The 26562-nt window shown below is 52.0% G+C and overlaps 1 protein-coding gene across 1 annotated transcript in view; it reads right to left on the reverse strand.

Annotated features, from left to right (window-relative positions):
• Window positions 1-1925: 1925 nt before the first annotated feature.
• The window catches only part of FLT4 (fms related tyrosine kinase 4), a 36577-nt gene continuing 11940 nt past the window's right edge, over window positions 1926-26562 (reverse strand). Inside the window, exons 6-29 of the mRNA XM_029962972.1 lie at window positions 26013-26181; window positions 25303-25420; window positions 24592-24743; window positions 23738-23900; window positions 21793-21937; window positions 19080-19188; window positions 17675-18034; window positions 17279-17425; window positions 16487-16618; window positions 16119-16225; window positions 15679-15814; window positions 14759-14863; window positions 13245-13358; window positions 12920-13008; window positions 12558-12705; window positions 11896-11990; window positions 11427-11549; window positions 11011-11122; window positions 10540-10639; window positions 9955-10060; window positions 8890-9029; window positions 8157-8277; window positions 7297-7382; window positions 1926-5926 (exon numbers count right to left, since the gene is read on the reverse strand). Of these exons, the coding sequence (XP_029818832.1) occupies window positions 5719-5926; window positions 7297-7382; window positions 8157-8277; window positions 8890-9029; window positions 9955-10060; window positions 10540-10639; window positions 11011-11122; window positions 11427-11549; window positions 11896-11990; window positions 12558-12705; window positions 12920-13008; window positions 13245-13358; window positions 14759-14863; window positions 15679-15814; window positions 16119-16225; window positions 16487-16618; window positions 17279-17425; window positions 17675-18034; window positions 19080-19188; window positions 21793-21937; window positions 23738-23900; window positions 24592-24743; window positions 25303-25420; window positions 26013-26181 (3285 nt within the window). The 3' untranslated portion in view covers window positions 1926-5718. The remainder of the gene's footprint in view (window positions 5927-7296; window positions 7383-8156; window positions 8278-8889; window positions 9030-9954; window positions 10061-10539; window positions 10640-11010; window positions 11123-11426; window positions 11550-11895; window positions 11991-12557; window positions 12706-12919; window positions 13009-13244; window positions 13359-14758; window positions 14864-15678; window positions 15815-16118; window positions 16226-16486; window positions 16619-17278; window positions 17426-17674; window positions 18035-19079; window positions 19189-21792; window positions 21938-23737; window positions 23901-24591; window positions 24744-25302; window positions 25421-26012; window positions 26182-26562) is intronic.

The following is a 26562-nucleotide window of genomic DNA, read 5'->3' on the forward strand; positions in this document are numbered from 1 at the left end:
CTGAAGCAGCAGCCGAATGTTCTACTTACATTTTTTTTAAATTTAATTTTGCTCTTCTTGGTAAATGCTGGGTGAGGAACTACACGCCATCAATGGCCTTCTCATTTCACCCAAACTTTCACCCCAGCCAGAGGGCAAGAGTTGTGTCAGACACACTGATACTGCACTGGGCAGAACATGTTTTGGAGCTGTTCTTGCTTTGATTTCTCAGCATTAAGAGCTCTGCATCATTCTGATGCAAAGTCATGTGCTTTATTGCCGAAATGTCCTCAGAAGGGGCCAGGGAGTCCTGGGAGCCTGAAGGATTCTTCACTATTAATGCACTGACCTTTGGAGAAGGACCTCAGAGCACTTTTGAAAAGCACTGATGAAACATTTGTTGGCCATGTTAGCAGGAAAAACAGGAGCAAATTCCTAGTTCTCTTTGCTAAGCACAACAAGCAGCTGCTTTTTATTTTGCTCTGCCTGGTTCCCTGTGGGCTGTGTTTCTGCTGGGGAGACGTGGTCTGCCATGCTCCAGTCCCTGTGGGAGGGCTTCCTGCTTGGTTCCATCCCCATCTCCATCCCTCCTCACACAGCTGGGAGGCTGCTCAGTGCCATTTGCAGGGCCACGAGTGCTCGGCTGCTCCTCACACGCCTCCCAGCCTCTGGACATCCTATGGATGGCCTGGGAGGCAGCCGAGGAGCAGCCAAACACTCCTGGCTCCAGGAGAGAAGCCTCAGGAGAGGAGCAGCCTAGCAATGCACAAACCTGGGATATTTCATGAGCAGAGCAGGTTCAATCTCCTCGTTCCCCACAGAGAGAGGTCCCTGGATGGGGAGGGGAGAGGCAGAAGGTCCTTTTGGCTGCTTTCACCCCATGGTGGAGCTGGATGAAGGGATGGCAGTGGAGAGGCTGGAGCAGAGAAGCCCACCCCCAGGGCTGAGGAGAGAGCTGTGACTGAGCGTTCCTTCCAGCCCACGGTGATATCTTAGGGGATGGTCATGATTCCATTAATATCCCCTCCGGCAGCGAACACCTCCCTCACAGCCGCCCTTGGCTGCGCTCCCGGCTGTGCCAGGCCACGCACCGCCCGCCATCTTCCCTCCCGCGCGGGGCCCCCGCCCGCCGCCGGGGACAGGGCGCCACCTGCAGGCCGCCGGCGGCACCGCGAGGGGCGCAAGGGCACCGGGGGCGGGGGCGAAGGGGCCGGTCCTGAGAGAGAAGGGGTCCAGGGGGAGGTCGGTGCTCAGAGAAGGAGCATTCCGGGGGTCGGTCCTGAGGAGAAGGGGGTCCAGAGGAGTTTGGTGCCCTGGGGAGAAAGGGGGGTCCGGGAGGGGTCGGTACTCTGACAAGGAGGGTCCAGGGGTTTCTGGGCCCCCCAGCGTGGTGAAGGAGGGCGGGAGGGTCCATGGGGGCCGGAGGGTCCCAGACCCCCAGGGCTGAGGCGACAGGGAAGGGTCACGGATCCGAGGCTCAGGGCTGGGTGCTGAGTGCTGAGTGCTGGGTGCTGAGTGGTGAGAGCTGAGTGCTGGATGGCGAGTGCTGGGTGCTGAGTGCTGGATGCTGAGTGCTGGGTGGTGAGAGCTGAGTGATGGGTGGTGAGTGCTGGGTGCTGAGTGCTGAGTGCTGGGTGCTGAGTGCTGGTGCTGATGTGCTGAGTGCTGGGGTGTGGGTGCTGAGTGCTGAGTGCTGGGTGCTGAGTGCTGGGTGCTGAGTGCTGTGCTGCTGGCTCCTGCCACCAAGCTTGGCCAAAGCGTATCCGGCTTCACCATGAGAAAAGACGGAGTTTCATCCTGGATGGAAACACCACAAAGGCCAGCTGTTTCCGAGAGGATGCGGGGAAATGCAAACGGGCACAAAAGTAAAAATAATAAACTCCCAAATGTGCTGATGGCTTGGCCAGGGCTGGGCTGCCCGGGGCTGCGGGGGCAGTGGTGGCCCCAGGAACCAGAGAGCAGCTGCCAGTTATGACTTTATTCATTTTCACATTTAGATATTACAACAAAACTCTTAATGACAAAGGATAACAAGTACTATAGGAGGAGAGGAAAGGAAGCAGTGTTCTAACTGGTTTGATATATAACTGTGAACTTCCAGAGAGGAGACTCAACGTGAGTTATAAACACTCACATATGCTCACTGGTAGAAAAACTCACGTGCAAACACCCACACACTCACACACAACACACTCACATACACACAGACCACGCTTTGTACTCGCACATAACCCATGTTGTAACCTACTTGCTTCGAAGGCAGCCAACTGAAACACTGAATGCTGCTGGAGCAACAACAGGTACCAGGTTAAAATATTGCAATATAAATGAAGTGTTACTTGATACACAGGTTTTTCTTCAGAGACCCACATGTATTCGCAAGTAGGGGACCCAACATTTTGTTTTCAGGAGGGAGGAATGTCCTCAACACCAACATTTTGTAAGAAAAAAATGAGGCTGAGCATAGAGCGGAAACAGTCATTTTAAAGGAAGGTGGTGATGATGATAAATAGCTTAGCTTCAGTGTTGAGTTCCAGTAAAAAGCCCAAACAAAACAAAACAAAACAGAGAGTGCATTGTGAACAAGCAGGCACAATTACTGAGCCCTGGGTTTTAAAAGTTGAAATACTCCCTTGTTGCTGTGGAAAGACAGAAAACACTGTTGTCTCACATCTTAAAACCAAAACAGACCAGCTTCACTTCATGCTCATGCTTATCTGGAGACTGTAAAAATAAAAAGCCAGAAATAATGCAAGAGAGTGGGAAGGGTTATCAGGTTTGTACATCTAATTTTAGTATACTTTTAGAGAGCAAAATTACAATTGTCTCAACAGCTCTCCAATACCCCACACTACAGTTCTTCATCACAGGAGTGTCTGAAGAGGAGCCAGCATTTGCTCCTATCAAGCTGCATTGTTCATGCAACACTGTTGACACAGATACAATAGGATCTGATTCAACCCCCACCCATCAAGATGGTGCGAGACAGAGAAAATAAACTTCTGGGGACTTGAATGTTCAAAAATCAGATGTCACACCAGCGCTTTCCCCAGGGTGAAACAGGGGATCGTTAACAATGGCTCTAATGAAGTAACCCTTCTCCACAAAGATGCTTGTGAGCAATTTACAGCTAAACCTAGAGACAAAGTGCAGCTGTCCTGGCCGGATGGCCACACTGACAATGAGCCTGGGCGCTCGGATGCCTCTGTCCCCTTTCTGCTGAGTAATTCTGCTGCTGTCCTGCAAGCTGGGTTTTGCTAGTACGTATCTATCCCTCACATATGGACAAGGACTTGCAGCTACTTTGGAATCCTGTTTTTCAACTATTATTTTCTTTGTAGTCCTCTTTCTTGGGCCATCTCTCAGATGGGACTGTGTTTCCAGGCAGAGAACTCTTGTGGAGCACTGGAAACAAGAGAGCCTGGGCACATCATCCAGTGAGCAGCCTGAATTTAGCTCAGCCCGCCGCCTTCTACCCATGTGAATGCCAGTGGAGACCTCCAGCAGCACGGGGCACTTGCAAACTTCCTTCTGCCAAGGGAACCACCAGTTCGAAAACCAGGGCAAGATGAGGGCAGAAGAATTTGGTCTGGCCTACGCCCCGTTGGCTGTCCTGCTTCCTTGGCCTGGCTCTCCAGCATCTCCTGCCAGAGGATTCTTACTGAGTCACAACAATTACTTAGAGATGCTTAAATTCCTGGCAACTTCAGGGGACACCAGTAGAAGTCAGGGAATTCATTGTCACATGCGGTTTTCAATTCCACATCTTGAGCCAGTTTGGCTCAAGCTGGTCCACTTTTGTGCCTCTTTTTTGCCATGGAAATCGCAGCCATGTCATCCTGCTGACACAAAAAGGGAGGGGAACTGCGTGCTGCACAGGCTTAGAGAATCTGAATGACAGGCATGCTTTTCCCATGTGCTAAATAAATCTCCCCATTACACTTGTGCAGAGAACTATAATTAAGACTTGGCAACATCATCCGTAAGGACTCTCAGGGCTTACATCGGGAAACGCGCAAAAGCCTCTGCTGGAAAAGAAATACAGTTTGGGAAAGCTGTACATCTGACAGGAAACACAGTTTTAAAAGTCCAAAGCCTTGGCTCTGTGACAGAGGTGTGGCCTGCAAGCAGAAACTCCCTGGTGCTGAGATGCCCTGGTGCACAGAGCTCTGCCAGCCACAGGCATGTGGGAGAAGAGATGATGATAAGCTGTTCAGACAAGCCTCTTCACCCAGACTCCTGTGGCGGTGATGTAACCATGCTCTGTGGCTGAGCTCTTGGATTGGGAGCAGGATGGAAAGAAGTAGGTGGGAAGTGGTGAGGCAGCAGCACAGAAATCTAGAGAGGGGCTGTGGAGGTTCCTCAGAGCTCTGAATTCACATGGTATCTTTTAGAAACAAAAGGCCCAAGTGATGAGTTGTTTCCTCAGCAAACATGTTCCTTAATCCCCCAGAGACAGGTATGATGGCAGCTCTGCAACAGAAACTGGAGAGGAGCTCTCTGGGCAGAGAATGCCTCCTTCGAATCAGGGAATTTGGGCAACAGGAAAGGTCGTGGTGCAGAACTGTCCACCCAGGAGAATCAGGGCTTGAGCCTTGGCCAGGTGTTGCTGCCCATGTGCTCAGTGATGCCAACACACAAGGGGATGCAACCCAGGCACCTCATTGCTGGAGCTCTGTTCCTTCCATTGTTTCCAAAATGCTTGCAGCAGCTTGAAAATAAACATTTCACTCCCTACCCCTTTGATCCTTTTCCTCCCAGTAAACAGCCCATTTTCACTCTGTGTTTGGAAGACAGCTGAAATTAACCCAGCTTTGCTTTAATTTCTCACTCGAGCAACAAATGATCTCAGCGCCGCTCTGGGAGAAGGGGAAGGCGAGAGCAGCAGACCTGTGAGTAACCTGCTCCCACCACAGATCATAAAAACCCTGTTTTGCACAGGGCCTGCAAAAAGAGTTGCTATTTATCTCACTGTGGGAGCACTTTAGCCATCAGCTGATGACCTGCTCAGCATTAGCTGTGTTGAGATGGCTAAAACAACCTTGGTGATAAGGTGGATTGGCAGGCTTCCCCCCAGCAGAGATGAGAGGGGTGTGGGTGTTGCTTGCGGAGGAGATGGAGAGGCTGGCACCTACTCAGAATGAGCAGCATGCACGAGCATTTACAAAGATCCCTTGGGACCTCTCAGTACACCTCTTTAAAATGTCCTGCTCTTGCTGCTAATACCACAAGGGATTTCTTCCTTTTGATTCTGCTCCGCAGCTCAGCAGCTGACATCATGAGGAGGGGAGGAGGAAGCAATCCAAGGAAAAACATTCAGGCTGCACACCAGGAAGAAACTTGAGACTAAGACAGATCTATTTATATCTGACCTGAAATGGGCTTTCTGAATGGGAAGCTGATCTGAGTGGAGGCTGGATGGCAGGCAGAAGGTGCCGTAGTGCTGAATACAGGCACCCACTCGCCGGCAGAACGCATCTGTCCGAGCCGCAGGGAGAAAGGAAACACGAGGAACCAGGGAGGTGCTCTCTGTAGTCCTGGCACGGGGAAGCTGCAGCTGGAGGTGCTGTATGAGCCATCGTGCTGCGGTTCCAAGGACATCAGTGTTCCCCATCCATTTGGGGTAGGTTCCCTGTTGGGTTTGGGCATAGATTGAAGGAGAAGCTCTGAGTGACCCTGATGACGTGCCTGGAAGGTAAGAGGGGACGCCTTGGCAAGCGCCTCCAGGGCCTGGTGCCATTAGTACTGCTCGGAGAAGAAGGAAGCGTGGAGAGCGGGGGGACTGGCCCCCTCTCCAGGCGGGGTGCAGCTGCCGTCCTCAGAGTGTTCTGACAGCTCCCCGTATTCACTGTTGTAAAAAGTCTGGCCTCCGACTTGGGACCCGTACGACGGTCGACATCTGCCCCGCAGGTCCGACTGTTCCCCTGTTCGACTGGGCCCTTTACTGCTGTGAGGGAGAGAGACACAGGGAATCAATCTGGGCACTCCTAGAAAGCCTCTGTCCTGCTTAGAGACATCCCAGCTTCAGGAAATCTCATCTGCTAATGCACGGGTCAGAGACAGGGTCAGGAATAGACTTATACCTCCATTTCAAAGCACAAAGCCAGGCCTTGCTCTAAATCTAAGCACAGCCTGCATGTTTTGTGAAAAATCTGCACATAACCTGGTGACAGAGTTACTTCAGCTCTTCTAGTTACCTTTGGGACACCTGCCAGATACAGGGAAGGGCTGGGGCCCCAATGAGCAGGGAGCGACAAGAGACATTGCCTCAATTGCTTCTAGACCTGGCAGGAATAACAGAAACTGGTACAAACCAACAGCCAGGATGGGGGAAAGGAAATGAAGGAAGATGATGAAGATGATGTGGGAGGAAATTGGCAGCCCCATCTCAGCACCTACCAACACCAAGTGGCTGGCAGGAAGCCCCAAGGGCAAGGGCAGGGACACATTCAAGGAAAGGTTTAAGGGCAGTGTTTTCCAGGAGACAGGACACCAGGTGTAGGAGACAACAGGAACATGCCTTAGGGAAAAGAGGACAAGGACAAGAAGTAGGAGACAGCTTGATACAACAGCAGAGAGGCCACAGGTTTGTGGTTAAGAAAAAAGACAATGACCAGTCTGATCTGATGTTGGGAGGCAGAGGAGGTGAGGAAGAAGCTTGGGACTGGCCTTGTCTACACATGAGCTGACAAGGCTTGCTCAACAAACTGTCACCAAGACAAGGTCCCAGCCTGCTCTGGCACCAGGCAGAGATAAGCTAGACAGGTTCTCACCCACTTTCCAAGCCTGGGACAAGGACATAGCCATTCATAACATCCTCAGCCCTGGGAGTGCCAGCTCAACCTGCCGGGTTCTGTATCGGCATGGGGGAAGTCCTAAGGCCTGTACCATCCCTTCACCACCACATCAGGGCCCTGAACCCTGTGGGTCAGGGCTGAGGGAGGGAGGGAGGTGGCAGCCACATAGTTTCTGTCCATCCCACCTGCCACTGCTTGTACAAGCCCTGACACATTTCACCAGAAAATGCCAGTAAACATTAACAGTTTCATTAACACCATCACTCCACTGTGCCTCATTATTTTAACAGACATATTCTTATTGATGGGCACAGCTTAAATTTTTAAACCCTAGGAAGCAGCAGGCATGTCTGTTCTTTGTGTGTTTTGCCTCTCATTAATGAGTGCATGGACTTATCTGGCTCAGGGCCCACAGCTGAGGGCTCCAAGCAGTACAGACTATGGGGAGACACCAAAGCTGCCTCCTGGTCTCACTGCATTTGGCAGCGGGGAGGTCTGAGTGGCTAGACTTAAGGAGTACCTGAATCCACCTTCTTTTCTGTGTCGGTTTTCTATCCTCTCAAATTCCTCAGATGCCAGAACCATCCCACTGTCTGTCTGATTGTCCTGGAAGGAAGCAACAGGAGTTATCAGTAACATCCCTGTCGACTGATCAGAGCGGGAAGGGAGGAGAAATAATTCAGAAAATGAGATTGTGTGTATGTGTGATGGGGAAAAAGAGGTAGGGACACTTTACCAGCATTCTGCATCTGATTTTCTTAGGCACCTTCCTAAAAGCAGCACATAAAAAGGTAGGATTTCTGTGCGCAGTTCAGTGTCACTTTTGGGAAAAAAAAAAGAGTGCTCCCTGTCTGGAAGGTGTATTATCATCCAGTGTATGAGAGGTGAGGTTTTCCTCTGAGACTAAAGGTATGACCAAAGTTTTTCCACTACAGGAGATGTAAGTGCCAGTCCAGTTCAGAGAGACCAGAGGCGTCCATACTGCACAGTGCCACGTGGGTCAAGATGCAGGGGGTGCAGGCAAGCACTCTGGGTTTACCTAGTCCTGGCTGGATTTCAGTGTGCTTAACCAGGCTATGTTCACAGATTTGAGAAGGGTGAAGAGCAGGCTCTTCTCTGAGGTCCTTTATAGTCCCCTTGTTTGCAGATCTATCTTCCCCATTTCCCACTCAGGCAGTGTGAGCTGTGCTGCAGGGAAACCCCTGTGTGCCAGGTGGAGAAAGGAATGTGCACAGGACTTGATGGACTTCACAGGAATGACACAGACAGACTAACATGAGATAGGACTGATCTTCCTTCCACAGTCTTAACAGTAAAGTTGTCAGAAAACAGCTGAACATTTCTTTGCCCCCCTCTCAACTCCACCCAGATGCTGCTCACCGGGTGTGCCTTGTACATTGTGTGTGTCATGGGAAACTCTTCAAATGTCTTTATCCTGGATGGGCACCTGATCTGATTTCCTCCCGTCAAACAACCAGGGAACGAGACACAGTTGTAGTATCTGCAGACAGAAGCACAGTGTGTTCAGTAAAGCCAGCATTCAATGTCCTAAATGAGCAGGACCTGAACCCAACATCCTCACTGTGCAACCAAAGTATGCAGGGAGGTGGATGACCCAAATGGTGGATTTTGGGAAGGTAATGGGGTCACCTTAGGCCCCTTCATCCCATATTACTTCTGCTGTGGGGGAGCACCCAGACTTCCCAATTGAATCAGGCCCTAATGACCTCTCCACTTGAGGTAAGCAGAAAATCATCATATAGATCCCAGGCATCACATTATCACAGCTCTCCAGAGAGAAGAGGCTTAGGCCTTGTTGTTTGGGTTTGTTAGCAACAGATAGGATGAAATTCCTTACATGGTCCTTTGGCAGCATAGCTGGAGTCAGAAGAAGGAATGTCATAGGCTTACACATTAAGGGCTCTTTCTCATTATCAAAATCAAGTCATTTTGCTTTTATAAGCAAGATGCTATGGCCTAAATGCTTGGATCACATCTTATCACCTGGGATTTTTCCAGCATCTGGGTTCTCCCTCTATCCTTCAGGGTTCCTTACAGCTCAGGCTGCTGGCTGCCTGCTGGGCACTCTCTACCCTTTTCAGAGGGAATTCACCTTGCTGCTAGGCTGTGGCAGCGTATCCTCATGTCGAAGTCCTCTTCATCTGAGTTTTGCTGGGCAGAGGAAGGCACCTGGGAGAACCCATCATCTTCTGAGCTGTGAGAGTCGTTCAGCGGGATGTAATCCTTCCCTTCCTGGTAGGAAGAACAGTGAGTGGCCTTGCAAGAAGGGGAAGGCTTTCCCAAAAGAAAGAGTTTCACAAGCAGAAACTGTCAGAGCTGGGAAGGAAAATTTCTGGTTTGTGTATTTTCTTTCTCTGGGACAAAATATCTGGCTGGAGATTTCTGTGCCCTTTGCATAAGTAGCTGTGAATGATGCATGGAGGTGTGTGAGCAGGAAAACAACCACAGTTCTCCGCCTTACATGGACAGAGCATTGTGCTCCAGGGCAACTGTGGCTTAGTCACTGTGGCTTAGTCATGCATGTGAGGGGAACCAGTGCTGAAAGGTTAAAGTCAGGGACGTCAGGATGAGACAGTACTCAAGCATTTAGCTATCAGCTTCTGAAAGGGAACGTCAAGAAAAAGTTAAAAGAGCTGTAAGCTCATCGTAGCTAGATGTCCTGTTGAGCTGCTGCATGGAAGCGATTAGTAACAGTTTCAAAGAAAACTGTATAGCTGGCTGCTGTAACGTAACAGTTGTTCTGTTCACATGGCCCTGACATTTCAATCTGAGGGCAGAGTTTCAGAAACCCTGGTCAAGTTCTGGTTTTCATTATGCAGGCGTGTGGGAAGCAGAAGTACCAGGGCCTTGACTCAGCTGAAGAATTTCAAATAATCATCTGGGGATTAGGACGGAAATACTGGAATGACGACTAAGAGGGCATCCGCCCTGCAAGGAGTGGAGTTATATGAGGATGCAGCTAGAGGGCTGTCACAGAAATGAGTTCTCCAACAGCTCTGGGAAACAGATCTCTGATCCAGGTATCCCTGTGTTATTGGTTGGCCTATGCAAAGATACTGCATTGACCACAGAATCAGCAGAGGGCACAGCGAGAGAGATAGAAATGGGAGAAGAAAGAGCTGTCCGAAGCTGAGCAGGGACACAGAGAGGTTTTCACCTGCTGGACGTTTTCCTGAAGAAGGTTCCCCAGTATCTCCACAAGGTCGGAGAAAGTCGGTCTCTCCTTGGGATCACCGTGCCAGCAGCTCAGCATTATACGGTAGCTGCCAAGAAGAGATGCTGGTTTTATGCAACAGAAACCCCCTCCTACCTCTCTCCACAGGTCCTACCCACATGGTTCCCACAGTAGCTTCACTGTGAGGGAAAGCTTGGCACCCCCAGCACACTGGCCAGGTGGACTTGCTGGAAGGGTGTTGGTTTGTTATGCACTGAATATAAGAGGGCACGAGGAGCTGATTCAGGCACCTCTGGTACCCTTTGGAGCAGAAAAGCACATTGCCCACTTACAGACCCATCCCAGCATGCAGAGGTACCTAGAGAGCTCCAATCCTAACCTATCTGGCTTGCTCTCCAGGCAGCTGAATAGAGTGAAGGATGTGTTGGCCCATTCTCCACTCTGTCTGAAAGGTCTGCATCCCACAGAGGGGCTTGTCTTGCCCTAGGCTGGGATCTGGAAGGTTTCTGCCTTTGCACAGAGGGCTCTGCTCTGACCAGTGTGGGATCCATGAGGTTTCTGACTCACATTTCTGCCGTGGCGTACTCTGGGGCTCTCATCCTGGTACCGTCTTTGAGCCTCTGGCAGAACTCCTCGTTGATCTGGACTCCAGGATATGGAGATGCCCCTAAAGAAAGTTCAGAGAAGGGTGGGAACATGAAATGTACCCTCAGAAACCAGTCCTTCTGAGACTGCCCTTCCTGCCAAAATACCGGGAGATGTGGTCATTTGTCATACACAGCCCAAGTTCTTGGTGCTGCCCAAATCAGGCTTCTCTGTCTCGGCATGCAGAGGCCACCTCTGAACACCTGCATTCCCATCACTCTGTTCATAGGTGGATATGGCCTCCATATTTTTTTTGCCTACATTGGTGTCACTTCCCATAAGTCCTTAGATGTGCTTCGGAATGTCAAGGCCTCCTGCACAGACTCACCCACCAAACTATTACGTGGGTAGAGATGTTTCCCTCAGCAGCATGGTATCCTCATTAGCACTCACCTAGTGAGAAGATTTCCCAGAGGAGGACCCCAAAGGACCAGACATCACTCTGTGTAGTGTAAACCTTGTCAAAGATGCTTTCTGGAGCCATCCACTTCAGTGGGAGACGGGCCTGCAGGAGGAAGAAGCAAGGCACAAGCATTTAGTCAGGCACGTGAAGTAGGACAGCCCTTCTTGTTGCAAAGGGATGAAAGAGATTAAAGGAAATCAGAGCTGATAGCCCTGCTCCTCTCTCCGTGGAGGGATGGAGGTTTGGTAGGTCAGAGAGGGATGGAGATACTGATGGAGGAGGACAGGACATTTGTCATCGAGCAAATGGCTTCTGGTCCCAGCCACGCAAGTGGTTCCACTCCTCCTTTCTCATCTTTTTGTCAAGGGGGCCTAATCTGTTGAGGGTTTGAGAAGATGGCACTCACACTGCCTTTCCTGACATAGTCAGGGTCCTTGTAGATGTCCCGGGCCAGGCCGAAGTCACAGATCTTTACCACGTTGTTCTCTGACAGCAGGATATTGCGAGCTGCCAGGTCTCTGTGGATGCACTGAGGGCACACAAAGAGGATGGGGCAAAATCAGAGGGATAGGAACAACAATCAGAAAGTGCAGAGCACCTCCCTCTCCCCGTGAGCCTGAGCTGTAATGGGGAAATGGTGGAAGTGGGCAGGAGCTAAAGATAAAAATTTCAGAAGGGGATGGTTAAGGAGAGGTTGAAATACAGGAGGACTAATTTCCCATCTTTGTGTACACATGACCACCTCAGATTTCTTGAGAAGTGTGAGGTAGATCACGGAATCTCTCCGTGTGTCACCTGTAAAGCAGCTGTAAGCAGGTCTTCTCTCATCAGGCATGCACAAAAGATCAGGTGAGCAAAGAAAAGGGTGAACTCACCTTTCGAGACGCCAGGAACTCCATGCCACGTGCTACCTGGAAGCTGTAGCAAATCAGGTCTTCCATTGTCAAGGGACTTTGCCACAAGTCATCCACTATCCAGGAGTACAAGAAAATGATTAGACAGTGAGCAATCTGTTGTCCTGCTTGCCTCTCTCCAGGACTCGTGGGGTACAGCCAGTCTCTCAGTGAGATACAGCTAGTTCTCAGTGGTAACTGGAGTAATCAGCTCCCCTCTAAGATTTTCTGCTTAGGTGGCAGGAGACACACAGCAGGAACCTGCTCAAGTGTGAGGAGAATGAGTCCAGCCTCCAGCACATGTCAGTCAGACAGAGTTGTGGGGAACAGGATTGGAACAGACTTTGAAGGTCAGCTCATCATTCCTGTCCTAGGGAGGACCCACTGAGATCCCCCTCAATTCTTTTTTTAGGCTAAAAAACCCCAAAGGAATTTAATCCTCTCTTCTGGGTTTATAGAGTCTATTACAAGAGACAAGAGATGATGTCACAGCCCTGTTCAGGGAATCGCCGTGCAACAGTGATCAGCTCCAAGGCTGAGTCCCAGCTCCCCACTGATATTCCCTACCCCTTGCCCAAACTAGCCAAGTCTGGCATTTTTTTGGTGGCCCAGGTGAGGAGCTGCTGCCAAGGCTGGAGCATTACCTTCCTGGATGGGGTGTGCTGTCTGGCTCTTGTGCATGAGGAAGCGGTGGAAGATGGCGCTGTCGCTGGTCCCGGAGCGGCTCCTCCTGTCTGCTCTCACGGCCTCCACGATGGACTGCACCTGGATACGCAGCCTGGGAGACTTCTCCTGGCAAGGGGACCACATCAAAACCCTCAGCAGGCAACACACATTGTAACCCCTGCACCCACGCTCTGCACAGTCTTTTCCTGTTCTTAAATCGATCTTCCATTGCAGAAAGGACAGAGGGTGTCTTTGTCACACTGTCAGATCATACATCAGGCTGCACATCTTCCTTCCCTAGACATGGAACAGGTGTCTAGGGGCAAAGGAAGCTACTTACCCTGTAAGGACTGAATCCTTCCCTCTTGGTCCGCAGGTAGTTGGAGAGGTTGCCATATTTGCAGAACTCAACAATAACCATGAGTGGACCTGGTGAGAAGACACCAAGGGTCAGGGCAAGAGGTAAGGGCTTGAGCTGGTCAGAATTTACCCCCACTCATGTTATGTGCAGTCCCACTGAGCTGTGACATCTGCCCTAAGTGCACACAAACACACTGATAACCTCCTCACACGTCCCTGTGATCACACACGTGGCCAGCAAAAAGGGCACGGGACAAGCACTTATCTCTGGGAGCAGGCACAGCCTGTTGCCCTGGGATACTCACCATTGGGTTTGGTACAGGCACCCAGCAAATTCACCACGTTGAGGTGATTCCCGATGTGAATGAGGATCTTCAGCTCTGACATCAGTGCCTTGTGCTCGCTCGCGGTAGCTCCCTCTGGAAACACACAGACCGTGTCTTGATGCCTCCTCACAGCTTTTCACTCCCCCTCACCACCCTCCTCTTAGCAGCATGTTAATATGAGTCTTGCTGAGGAGACTCTGCCCTCAAAGCCTCGGTACATTTTGTTACTGTGTGTTCCCACATGAAATGTCAAGCCTTGTCTGGAGATCCCAGGATCCCTGCTGTAACATGTACGATGCTCTCTGCAGGTGCAGGGACCCAGGGCAAAGGACAACACAATCTGTGCCCAACAGATTTTTCCTTGTGATAGTTGTGCAGCGAAAAAGATCACTTGAGGCTTACATACAGATGCACCCGTTTGAATCTCTGCCCTTTCGGCCTCCAAACAGAAATAACGAGCCATAAAACAATTAGGAACAAAAGACATCTGATTCTTTTTATCACAATTGAAGATAGGAGCTGTCTCAACTCAAACTCAGATATCTTTTTATGATTCCAATAACAAGCACAGTGTCATGCCCCTGCCATCTCTCTGTGCTTCATCTTCTCTCAAGCGCCAAATTCACATCAATTCTTGACCCTCTGTTTTACCCTCAGGGTGTGTTCTCTGGTTTTGTGTGCCTTTTCATACTTCTCAATTCCCCATATGCATTTTGTCTTAGTTGAGAGTCTGTAAATTTAGCCTGAGATACAGAAGCATCCTCTTGAGCTGCAGCTGATGGGCCAGGTGAGAGCCATGCCTCAAAGGACTGTGAAGCAATCTTGCATGACAGGCTTCCCCCTGCATTTCTGTGCAGAGCATCTGTACACTTGCAGTGGTAAGTAGTGCTAAGATGAGCCATGACTTGGTTTCCACATACAGGCCACTTTTGGCCAGAGACTGCCTCAGTGTTTCGTTTGGTGACAAATTACAGAATAATGTTTTGGATGCCTGATTGAAAGAATAGCTATAAAGTCTTAAAATCTCACTTTGGATTGACCAGGCTTTGGGTGCAAAGCCAATTTAGCCCTCAGAGCTGGGTAAGAGTTGCAACCTCCTTCCTTACCCAGCTCTGAATCGGTCCCATAAACACAAAATACAGGCACATTTGGAAGAAGGTAATTGGGAGCAACACTTCCTTTAGTGACCTGCCAAAGAGGGGCTTCAGATTTCTGTTTGTCCTTTGAGACAGATTTCATTCTTTGCCTTTGAAGACAGCTAAATTTCCTTGAAAGCTGAGTTCCTGAAGTCTCTACTGTCTGTACTGCCACTTGCCTCCCAGTGCAGCTGAATGGGGACAAAGCATCCATGAGAGGATGACAAGAGCATCAACTGTGTTGAGGCCAAGAAGCCATTAATTAAGACAGGCATTTGCAGAGTGGAGATTTCCTGGCAGGTGCTTCATTCGTTGCTGCCTACACACACTACATGTTTTGCTTCACCGTCCACATACCTTTCAGCATTTTGACTGCTACGGTCTCACAGCTGTTACTTTTATTGATCCCAAATGCTGATGCTTCCACCACCTTCCCAAAGGCACCGTGACCCAGGACTTTACCTATGGACAAGGAAAGAGGCAGTGTGAAGAAAGGCAGGTGCAGAACAGGCAGAATAGAATGAAAGAAAACAAAAATCCCAACAGGAAACCATGGGAAGAAGAAAGAAAAAAATACCATAAAGGAAAAGGAAGGAATGGAACATGTGCCCTTTCAGGTGGCTGCTTGCTGTGCTGGTGAGAATAAGAGAAAGGATGATGGGAGGAACTGAGACAGAGCTGGCATGGACAAAGCAGAGGAAGGAAATGGCCCTGCAGAAGTGAGGGGCTGTTTGTTGCCCTCAAGCAACAAGTTGTTGTGTGTGGGAAAGGTAAACATGACCCCTTGCAGCAGAGCAGCCAGGGCTAATGTCACTGCTCTGTGCCTCAAAGGTAGTCTGCTGCTCTTTAAACCCTGCCAGACAGAGAACGGGGACTGCAGGTGGGTGTCTCAGCACGAGGACAATAAAGGTGCAGTCCTGGTGCCGAACTCGGGTACCTGCTGTGAACTGGACTGCTCTGTCCAGACTGCCACTTGGAGAATATGGGGATGTGTTTTAAAGCATGCCCAGGGGTCTTCTGGTCTCAGAGACGCCTGTGTGGGTACTTTGAAAGAGTCTGGGCTTACAGCTGGCTCAGACCTGTCCATAGTCAGAACCAAAGAGATTTCCCAGGCACAGCTGGGCTTTAGGGACAGTCTGGGGAAGAACATGGGAAGCCTGAGGCAGAGAGAAAGCATTAAATGCACAGAAGTGTGTAAGAAACCTGGAGGGTGAGTTTGAAGGGCTGGTGGGAAGTCCTGACAACAGCATGCAGTGGCAGGGAGGGGTCTGGCTCACCCAGGCGCAGGCGATCTCGTGGGAACTCCCACTTGCTGGAATCATAGGGCAGGTACTCGCACTGCTCCTCCAAGGGCACCTCGCCAGGGTCCATGATGATGGAGAGGTAGCCTGTCTTGATGTCTGCATGGGCAGGCTGCAGGAATTAGCCAACACAAAGGGTGAGGAGGTGCCCTCTCTGCCCTGGGTGCTGAATCCCAGAGGGGATTTGTATTCTTTGCCTGCCTTAACTTGCTACCCCCTAGCAAAGGCCATTCCCTGTCACCTCCTTTACCACTGCCCTTATGCACCCTGTCCTTGGCAGTGAGAGGACTTGAAGCTTCACTCAGTGACCTTCTTTTTTTAGTGGGTGATGTCATGCAGCTCCACATCACCGCAGTGGTGTTGCCCCAAGCCCTGCTATGTCACCTTCCCTGCCTGGCACAGAGACAGTCACGTACCCTTTTGATGTTGCAGAAGATGAGAATAAGGAGGATCCAGAAGAATACAGCAATAACACCAGTCCCAATCAGGATGACAATCTCCACATTGGTCCTGTCATCAGAGCCTGTGGGGTGGGAGGGAAATTGTAGCTTCAGAGATTCCCACTCTGTGACCCAGCTCAGCCATCCCTTGTGGCCTGCATCAGGTGACTGGGGATGTGTTTGCCTGAGCTAAACATGCTCTGGACTACAGAGTAGAGCACCGTGCCACCAGCAAGGCCAAGGGGCTTTCACTGCCTCCCATTGTCACAGGGAAGAGGTGTGGGACCTTGCCCACAACTCTTACTCTGTCCCTTCATCCCCAGGGGAGTTGTGGCTGCTGGTACCTTCCACGGAGACGCTGGCTGAGGAGTTCACGCAGCCCTTGGCATTGCAGACGCTGCACAGGTAGAGCCCAGCATCCTCCTCTCTCACCCTCTGAATGCTCAGCCTCTGGTTGAAGTCCGCCAGGTCAATCCCTGTAAGGCACAGAGGGTTGTGGTGGTCACTCACAGGGAGGGAAGATTAGTATACTGGACTCACTCAGGCTCAAAATCAGGCTCCTGTTTTTTGGCTGATTCATTTTAGATGTCAGAATGAAATCACACCAGCTGGTAGAGGCTCTTTTATGGCCTGATGGCCTCAGAAATATCCTATAGGGGCTTTCACCAGGCAATGTATGGAGGGGACAAATCCCCCTCCAAGCATGCTGGATAGGGACAGTGCCCAGGCAGTTCAGCTGGTCTGTCAAGTTCTGCTTCAGCTTCAGGATCTGTCCTTTTCCCTATGCAACGTGCCTGGATCCTTCCCAGGTTCCTTCCATGAGATCTGGGTTGCTCTCTGCTTAAGCAGAGATGCCAGGCACTGGGCTGAGAGTAAGAACATGAATGATTTATCTCTCTCTGCTCTCCAGCTGCACGTGCACATGCACAGACAGTACTGAGCCAGGCCCTGGGGCATAGACTTGGCCAGTGAGACTGCATCAAACTGGGACAGAATTTGATTAAAACAAGAGTCTGGCCAATTCAGAGAACGAGTGCCTTTGCCTGGGCACAGCAACTCCCAGAACTCAGCAGTGTTCAGATCTCCAACAGCTGAACACTATGCCCTGCCTTTGATTCATCCCCAGCCCACTGTACCTGACACTTCTTCCACCAGTTTCTCGTCTTTGTACCAGCTGATTGCAGGAATGTGGTTGCCGTCCACCTTACAGCGCATCTCTATGGAGTCGCTGACATTCACCCAAATGTCTGTCAGGTTCTGCTTGAGGCGGGGGATCTCCAGGGCTGGAGGAGCAGCACAAAGAGGAGGAGGGGAAAATGGGAAACTGATTGATCAAAAGAATATCTGTGTTCCTGGGGGCCTTTGGGTCTCGGACCCCTGCTGAAGGGTGTCTTGAGAACCCAGGTGCCCTGCCTTTGCCACCTTGAGTTTAGCTTGCTTGCGTGGCTTCCCCTGGGGACGGCCTGGGAAGCTCATGGCAGCAAGAGCGCCAGCTCTCCTCTGTCACTCCCACCAGCCCTGTGGACCCTCACCCTGCACAGAGATGTATTTCTTGTGGCAGTGTTTCTCCCGGGTCTTCCTGTTCTGCACCTCACACACGTAGTCTCCCTCCTCGTTCAGGGAGATGTTGGGAATGGTGAGCAGCAAAGTGGCATCATTGGAGTGGGGCTGAAAGCGCAGTTCCCCCTGCATCTTGGTGGCATAGTGGTGGACATTCTTACAGTCCAGCACAAGGGGATTGCCCTCTTCATCGTGGAGCTTGGAGAGGTTCAGCCGATACCACTGCAGGTTCTCATAGGTGTAGTTGTCTGCATTGCAGCTCAGCTGTAGGTCCTGCCCCTCTATGGGCTCTTCTGAGGGCTGGGACTCAATCTCGAACCCATCTGGAATGGCTTTCAGGAAGGAAATGAACATGTGAATGAGTTTTCATGGCTGAGCTGCCAGACACAAACTGGCTCCTTGGGCTCAGCTCTCTGAGATCTGCCTGTCCTCAGGGTAAACAAAACCACTGCAGAGTAGAACTGTGACATGCAAACTGCTGGCAAGCACAGCTTAAGCCCAGCGAGTGTTATGGGATATTCTGAAGTCCCCGGGTCAGATTAAGATGGGGTCACAAAAGAAGCAAGCTGGGGAGGTCTCAGTTGGGCTGTTACTGCTCTCAGCTCAGCTGCACCCTTTTGGTTTGCACACATGCCTGCATGTGTGGTTTACATGTGCAGGCAGTGACACAGCAGCCTGGACAGCTGCACGTGTGGAGATTCCTGGAGCAGCCACTGAAGATTTGCACCTGGCTCCACAACAGCTGGTGGATCTGACAGCACAGGCACTACCACGAGGGCCGTGAGCCCAGCCTTCTGAGGTCTGTCCATAAGATAAGTCTCTGCTGTGCCCTTGCTGGACTCCCTGTCCCAATGGATGGGGACAGACTCCTGCCAGTATGGGGTACTGCTGACAGGAGGCTTATGCAGCCCCATATGGGCCATGACTCCAGCCCACACTGCTGGGCTCTGGCTTCTACGAACTCATCTTCCTCCCATCACCAAACTCCCGTGGGGACTCTGCCAGGGCTTCAGGCCAGCGGGACCTGGCCTGGGAGTGGGTCGGGTGGTGCCACTAGAGGATGCTCTTGGACCAGGCACATCCCCAGACCAGGGAGCTGCCTGGGCCTGAGCCAGTAGTCTATCCCCAGCCCAGGACCTGCCCAGAACCTGCCAGGGCTGCTCCAGGACCTAGGCACAGGCAGCCCCGGCTCGCCCCCAGGTCTGCCTGCCAAACTCTGCCTGTGCTATCTGCTGCCAGCCCTGCTTTCCTTCTGGCTTCCCAGTCACTGTTGAAGGTCCTAACTGAGAAGGGCAGGACCCAGCAGCTCTAGGGACCTGCTTTTTTCCAGCAGAGAGCTCGGCTGGTGCAGGGAGAGGGGAGGTTTGCAGTACTCACTGGTCACGTAGAAGTAGATCAGCCGCTCGTCTCGACCCACTTTATTAGAGGCAATACACTTGTACATGGCTGAGTTGTTGGCCTCCTGGATGGCCAGTTTGCTGACTGTCTGATGGGGGAAGAGAGCGTAAGGAGGAATTAGGAAGAGCAAGAGAGAAGAGAAGTAGGATCACTGCTGCTCTCTGGCAGGCAGCAAAGCCCACAGTAAGCCTAGCTCCAGGCAGCAGCTATACCTGGGAAAGGGTTATGCAAAAATAGCCCCTTATTCAATAGCCCTTTGTGCATTTCAAGCCTAAAAGTTGGCTCTAGCAACAACAACATGATTTTATTCCCAAACTCTTCTCCTTTTTATGGAGCCCAGTCAGCATAGATGCCTCACCATGGAAGCAAAGTTCTTGCTGAGCCCCTCGGGTCACCATGGGGACAGATACTGCCCCCCTTGCTGTGCTCAGCAAGGGGGACAGTAACATGATGCGGGTCTGAGGGCATGGCTAAGCTCCTGACAAGCTTTATTTATAACAGTAAGGAGAAAGGGAAAGGACACCAGGGCTCTGATTCCCTGAGCCCTCTGCAGTTGAGTGACTACTTAGTGTCCTGTAGGTTCAGTGGAATTTACAGGTACTTACAGGCCTGCCAGCACTCCTTTTATCCATAAGGAGAAACCAAACCTATGAAAGCATCCCAGTTCTCATCAATTCAGAAAGGACAGTCATCTTCTTGCTTTAAATTTCAAGTGTACATAGACACGGTCCTAAAAGCTTCCTCTTCCATCTTTCTAGCAAGACATGACTGAGACTGGGCAAACAGCCAGGCTGCCATCCTGGGAGCATGGACCCAGGAGATGCTGCTTCCAAATAAGCCAGGAAAAGCAGCTGGGGAATAAGGCTGCTCTCCTCCTCCTGCTGGCTCACACTGTACATGTGTGAGCTGCCGAATGTGTTACAAGCACTCCCCTTAGAGGAGACCTGCAGTTTGAAGCTCCAGTTTAAATGACAAGTTAATCACACGTAGAAATCCCTCTAATGAGACAATGTCTAAAATGCAAAAATAATGTGTTCCTACTTTGCCTTACAAAGGGAAACTATTTTGCCTTTACTATTCATCCCACAGACTTGGGGAAGCATTTCCGTTGTAAGTGGCAATGCATTAGCTTGGGGTTAACCAGAAGGAACAGTCATTCATTCAGTGCCTACTCAATGCAGCTGAAGTGACCTTATTACTAGTACTTTTGTGCATTGCCTTTTCCGTTTCTTGGGGTTATTCAGTACAGCTGAAGTGACCCTATTGCTGGCACTTTTGTGTGCTGCCTTTCCTGTTCCTTGGGCATTTTCCTTTTAATCTGCAGTGTTACGTTGGAGTTGGGGTTTCTGGATCTGACATCATCCTGCTGCCTGAAGTGCATGGCTGTGCCCTGCACACCCTGTGGTTCGTTCTGGCCTTACCAGATAGAATAAAACCCAGGAGGATGGTAAAAGAAGACAGGCAGAAAGGAACAGAGGGAGTGAAAGCAGATTTGAGAACATAGCATCCCACTCTTTTCTCCTAAAGGTCTTGCACATCCCTGGGATGCACGACCTAATTTGAAGCTCCTGGACAATTACAACCAAACAGATGGAATGAGAGGGACACAGCTGAGGAATAGGAGGGAGAGAATGAGGAAAATAGGGAAAGATCAAAAAAGACCAAGATGAGTGTCACAACTGGAGAGGGACGCAAGGGCTTCTCACTCAGGAGCTCCCACCACCCGTGCTTTCCTCCCTGGGGGACACCAACCGCTGCCTCTCCCTTCAGTTGCCCTGGGAGGAGAACCATCTGCTCTTGCCACTCTTTTGGCAGAGTGATGAACTCCCAGCCAGGCCAGGGGACGGGAAGTGCCTTTAGAGGTGTGTAGGAAAACAGGAAGTGACTTTCGGAAACAGGGGCCCATTTGTTTGTTCTGCATCCCCCTGTGAGCGGCTGGTGCCCGACACCAGCGGGAACAGGAACCCCGTCACGGCGCAGACCTGACACTCACGGCTACCAGAGAGGCAGAAAGAAACAGGCAGCAAGCAGGTCACACACTACACACTGCAATGAGGGAGAGAGGTTCCTTCCAGAAAGGAAATGCTGTGATGGAGAAGTGGGCTCTGTGGAGCACACGTGATCTCACTCACAAACCTGCAGTGGATGGATGCCACCATCTCCATACCACCCTCACCCCCCTGGGTTGGGGACAGCTGGATGAAATGCCCCACCAGACACATGAACATTCCCAGGGCCAGGGATTTCCTGGCCAGTTTGTGACTCCTGCTTTCCTGCCCAGGTTTGCCCTGCTCTGCAGGGTTTGGCTCTACAAGACCAGCCTGTGCTCAGAAATGGCCAAGGGAGCCCTCATAGCACACATCCCTCATGCCCTCCCTAGCTGGATGCCCTGTGTTCAACAGCAATCCATGTAATCCCTCCTGTGCAACCAGCCCTGGTGGGAACCTCTCTGGTCACAGGGTAATTTGTCAGAGATGACAGCTCTCCCTCTACCTGGGGCTGCCTGATACTGCAGAGCCCCAGGGCTGGGAATGGCTGCTGATGGTTCATTTTAGAAGCAGAGGTGTGAAGCTCTCCCCAAATCTGTCTCTGCCAGGCTCCTTTCCAGCCTGCTTTTGCTGGATGATGGCAAAGGACCTCTGTGTCTGTCTCCAGCTCCCTGCCCCAGGATGGGTTTGAGATACAGCCTCACCTTGTTACGCCCCTCCACGAACTCCACCCAGGTGTCAATGCTCTCGATGGGGTTCACTGCATCCTGCTGTGTCACGTCTTTCCAGTCCTTGCACTCGGGCATCCGGTCCCGCTGATGGCGTCTTGCTGCCCGGTGCCTGCTGTTGCTAATCCAGCAGCCAGGGAGGAGCAGGAGAAAGAGGAGAGAGATGGGGAGGTGGTCAGCTGGGTAAAAGGCAGCGAAAGTAGCTTTGTGTCTGAGGATTGATGTCCCTGATCTACAACTCCGCAAAATTTCCCTGGTCTTTCGGTTACACAGTTCTGATGTGCTTAATAAGGGTGCTCTGCAACCACCAGTGAGGCAAAAATCTGTACATGTGAAAACTGAGGCAGAGAACAGATACAGGTGTCCCAGGCAGTGTCTTCACCCTCAGCCCTGGGACTTCATCTTTCCTTCCTGAGTGGAGAAAGGCAGGGTTGAAATCAGTTCACATGTGCCTAGGGCAGCTCTTGATGTCACTTTGCTCAGCACCAAGGCCTTAAAGCCCTACTGGGACTGAGAGTCAGGGATGCCACCGACTGGCTGGTGCTGGCCTGGAGAGCAGATGGTACAACATCTAAGGGCACAGCACCCAGGGGTGCTCCTGCTGCCCCTGATTCAACAAAAAGCAGGAGGGACATATCCCAAGTAAAGGTGCTGCTGGGGGATGGTGGTACCTCTTCAGCCTGAGACAGGCGACTGGGGAGAAGTGCCCAAATCTGTCGGGGACCAGGGATGCTGCAGGCTGCAGGGTGCTTCTGGAATGCAGGTTGAGGAGGAAGATGGGAAGGTCTGCCCAAAATCCAGAGTGGGAGGAGTGGAGGGAGAGGCTTAGGGTAGCAGGGGAGCAAGGTGGAGCTGAGTGGAGCTGCCCAGGAGCAGTGGCAAGGGTGTGTGTGAGGCAGAGCTTGGTGGGGCAAACATACTGGTGAGCTGTGTAAACAACAGGAAGCTAGAAAGAAGCCTCCTGCATCCTCTGGAGCTATGCTAGGCAGAAATACGGGGGCCTTGGGAGACAGTGCTCATAATTCACAGGTCCCTCTGCTTCCTGACAGGGCCACAGTGCACTTGCATGCAATAGAAAGCTCTCTGGCATCCCTGGCTTGGCAAAAGCCTGCACAGGGCTGCAGGACCTGGCTTCCTCCAGGCACCCTGATGTTCTCCACCCTGACTGCTCTGGCTACAACTCCCCAGCATCCCTTTTTCTTCTTCCTGTGAGGCTGTCATTAAAAAATGCCACTGCAGCCCTGCCTGGTGCTGTCCCAGCTTCACAGGGCACAGGCAGTGAGCAGGCACCCTTCATGCCTACCTATTGGTGCTGCTGGCACAAACACCCTCCTGGAAAACCATCCAGAGGTCTGGTACTTTCCCAGGATTCAGTAATTCTTCCCCACAAGCAGCAGCTGCCTATGAGCACTTTTGCTTCCATCATTACCCAGGAAAAGACATAGGACAGAAAAACCATGGGGACCTCAGGGCAGGAATGGGATGAGCCCCAGTTGCTGTCTTGGGGTCTGACCAAGGGTCTGGAACAGTTTCTCCTCCAATCTGCCTCAGTTTCCCCATTAGCACAATGATCAGTGGTTTTATTGCAGATGCTGTGAGGTGTGGCTGTGCCATGGACATCCACTGACAGATGTAGATGACTGAGGATGCAGGGGACACTGTGGAAGTTGTTGGTGTCTGGGACTACCCAGTCTGGGCAAAACTCCTACACTGAGAACAGGTGTCTCCATTCTGCCTCCCCATGAGGTGAGTGGGTGTACAGTGCTCTGAGCTATCAGTCAGTGCTGTCCTCCTTGTGCCATGTCATGGGTGGAAGAGCAGAAGTGAGATGGGGTCTGGGGCACAACCACAGTCACAAAAAGCCCATAATGCCAAACTGGTGGCTTGGGAAGACACAGGTGTTGGAAGAAATGGCACTTACAGGCTGCGTCGGGAGAACATCCGACATGGCATCCATGGCCTCCACTGCCACTGGATCACCTCTGGTGCTGGGATGCCATAGACAGTGCAGGTGAGGGCCTGGGGGCTCTTCTTGGAGTAGATGCTTGGGGAAGAGGTTTCCTTCTCATGGATGCGTGGAGGGACTGCAAGGATCAGAGTGACATTGTGAGCGGCTGCAGGCTCAGCCACTCCCTCCCCATGCCAGGCACAGCCCTTCCCAGACCTGTCTGTGGAAAGTGTGGGCACTACAGCTCTCCAGCTCTCGGGACAGCTCAGGCCTGCAAGGCACAGCAGGTTATTCTTAGGCAGATTCAAGTGACATCATTTCTCCTTCCTCTGTCTGGATGGTGCAGGGCTCAAAGCACTGTCTGGCAGCCCCCAGTCCAGGGCCACAGAGCCTGCTGGAGGCACATATCCAAGCAGCAGTGCCCTTCCATCTGGATCCTGTATGACAGGGACCAGTTTCTGCTGCGGGAAAATTCCCCAGGAGCTTCCCACTCAGAGGAACTACTCCAGATCAAGACTTCACGTGTGTGGCAGCTGCCCTGCCCTCAAGTCCGCATCAGTCAGGGTCACCCTCAGCAGCATCTCCAACTGCAACTGGGAAGTGGCCCCTGAGCAAGGACATACCCTGCCCAAAGTGATGGAGCCAGGAATGAAGCCAGAAGGAACCAGCCTCACTGTAACCAGAGAGTCCCTCAGCAATGGGAGAGGAAGAGATGATGTACCAACTGCTTTAGGACAGCAATGGGGACTTGGTCTTGGAGCAGCCCAAAGGCTGGGGCTGTGGGTTCAGCTTTGCCCCCCCCCAGCCCAGCCCTGGCCCTCCCTTACCATTGACGATTAACTGGAGGCTGATGTGCTTCTCCAGCCCCGCCAGCCTGTTCCGCAGAACCAGCGTGTATGTCCCGGCGTGCTGCTCCGACACATCCTTGATCTGCATTGAAGATTGAGATTGCTTGGGAATTAGCTTTCCATCCTTGTACCTGCGGGGAGGCAGAGAGAAAATGCAGCCATGGGGAGGAAGTGTCCCACTGGCAGCTGGGCAGGGGTTTGCTGGTCCCCGCTAGAGCACAGTCGAGGTGCCCCTTGCTAGCACTGAGGACCTCTCTGGGGAGGACACTGGGCCTTCCCTGGACCTAAGTTACAGATCTGTGCATCAACTCACATGGATGCGTGTGGGGCTGGGGATGCTGTGGCTCTGCCCTGAGCAGTGAGTGAGTGCAAAGCTCCCAGCTCCGGCCAGCTCTGGTGGAAGTGCAGCACGATGTTGCACACAGCCCACCTCACTACCTTGCACCTCTGGGCAGCAGAGGGACAAGAGGGACAGCTCCTGTGGGTGCTCTGCTTGGCTACTCCAGACAGTGTAGAGCTGCCAAGCCAAGGCTGTGCAGTTGAGAGTCAGGGCATTTGGGAGAAATTACTCCCATAGGTGGAAAAATGTGACCACAGAGGGACATAGCAAGGGGGCCAGGCTAGGCTTTCCCATTTGGCAGAGGGAAGAAGGAGAGGACAAAGCAGCTCAGGCTAAGAAAGGTGAGTTACCACTGGAAATCTGGTGGGGGGTAAGCCACAACTTTCACTGGCAGCTTCACGGCTTCATCTCCTGTAGTGGCTTCTATCACCGGGCCCTTCCTCCACTCCACGTTGATGAAGGGCTTTTCTGCAAGAAAAAAAGTGAGCATGGAGGAGAGCACAAAGGGACAGGCTGTCACCAAGCTCTGCTGCTCTCCACAGGGCCCAGCAGCAATGACCAAGGACAAGACGGTGTCGTGGCAGGGCAGCTGAGATCCTGGCACTTGAAGAGCTGCCTCTGCCTCCCTCTTGGGAACCACTGGGGACACAGGGAGACTGGTCCTGCTGCTGGGACACAGCCACCCAGTGCCAGTGATGCCTTGTGCTCCTGCAGCTGGTGCCTCCCAGGCCAGCCATGCCACAGGGGCACTGCATCTGCTGCAGGGCCATGAGACTCGTGTCCTGCCATCCTGCTGCATTTGGGCCAATTTGGCGTTGGCACCTCTCTCCCTTGTCATCTCAGCACCTTGCTGAATGTGATCGTGCTCCCAGTGTGGTGCTGGGACATAGAAGGGCTAAGGGACTGGAGGAAGGCTGGGTCTCACTACAGCAGAGTGGATGGAGGTGCAGGAGCTGCTCTGCTGAGCCTTGGGACAAGCACTGCCCAGGCAGCTTGGGGATGGGCTCTGCTGCAGCTCAGCTCTGGCTTTGGCTCTGTGAGGCAGAGGAAGGTGCTGTACCGTGCACGATGACGTCGGTGCTCTCCTCCAGCATCTGGGCACCGGTGGTGGCAGTGCATTTGTACTCGCCCAGGTCCTGCTGGCTGACATTGTGGAGGGTCAGGATGCTGGAGAGCTCCGTGTGTGTCTGCAGGGAGTGGCGCTCGGACTCCACCACTGCTCGCTGTGTCTGCGGGAGACGACAGAGGGGAAGGGGATGAAAGACATCGGTGGGATGGAGCTGTGTGCATGGGCTCCTCATAGCTCTGATTCTTGCTGCCAAGTGCTTGCCTCTACCTGGACAGGTTTCTCCACAACTGACTGCCAGCCTCAGGGATGGAAAGGCAACATGTCCTGTGTACTGACTGCCTGAGGCTGAGGTCAGAGCTTAGCACATGTTTTGCTCTTATCTGCAGCCCAGGAACCAGGCTGGGAGCCCTATAGCTACATGAACTAAGTGATGCCATCAGGGGACTCCCCTGTCTCACCATTCCCAAGAGCCAGAGGCTACAACAAGGGGAAAACAAAGTGGGGAAGGGACCACCTTGCAGGCTCTTGGTAACGAGGGCTG

This window comes from Manacus vitellinus, unplaced genomic scaffold, assembly GCF_001715985.3.
Source record: "Manacus vitellinus isolate BGI_N305 unplaced genomic scaffold, ASM171598v3 scaffold_51_pilon, whole genome shotgun sequence".
NCBI classification, from domain to species: domain Eukaryota; kingdom Metazoa; phylum Chordata; class Aves; order Passeriformes; family Pipridae; genus Manacus; species Manacus vitellinus.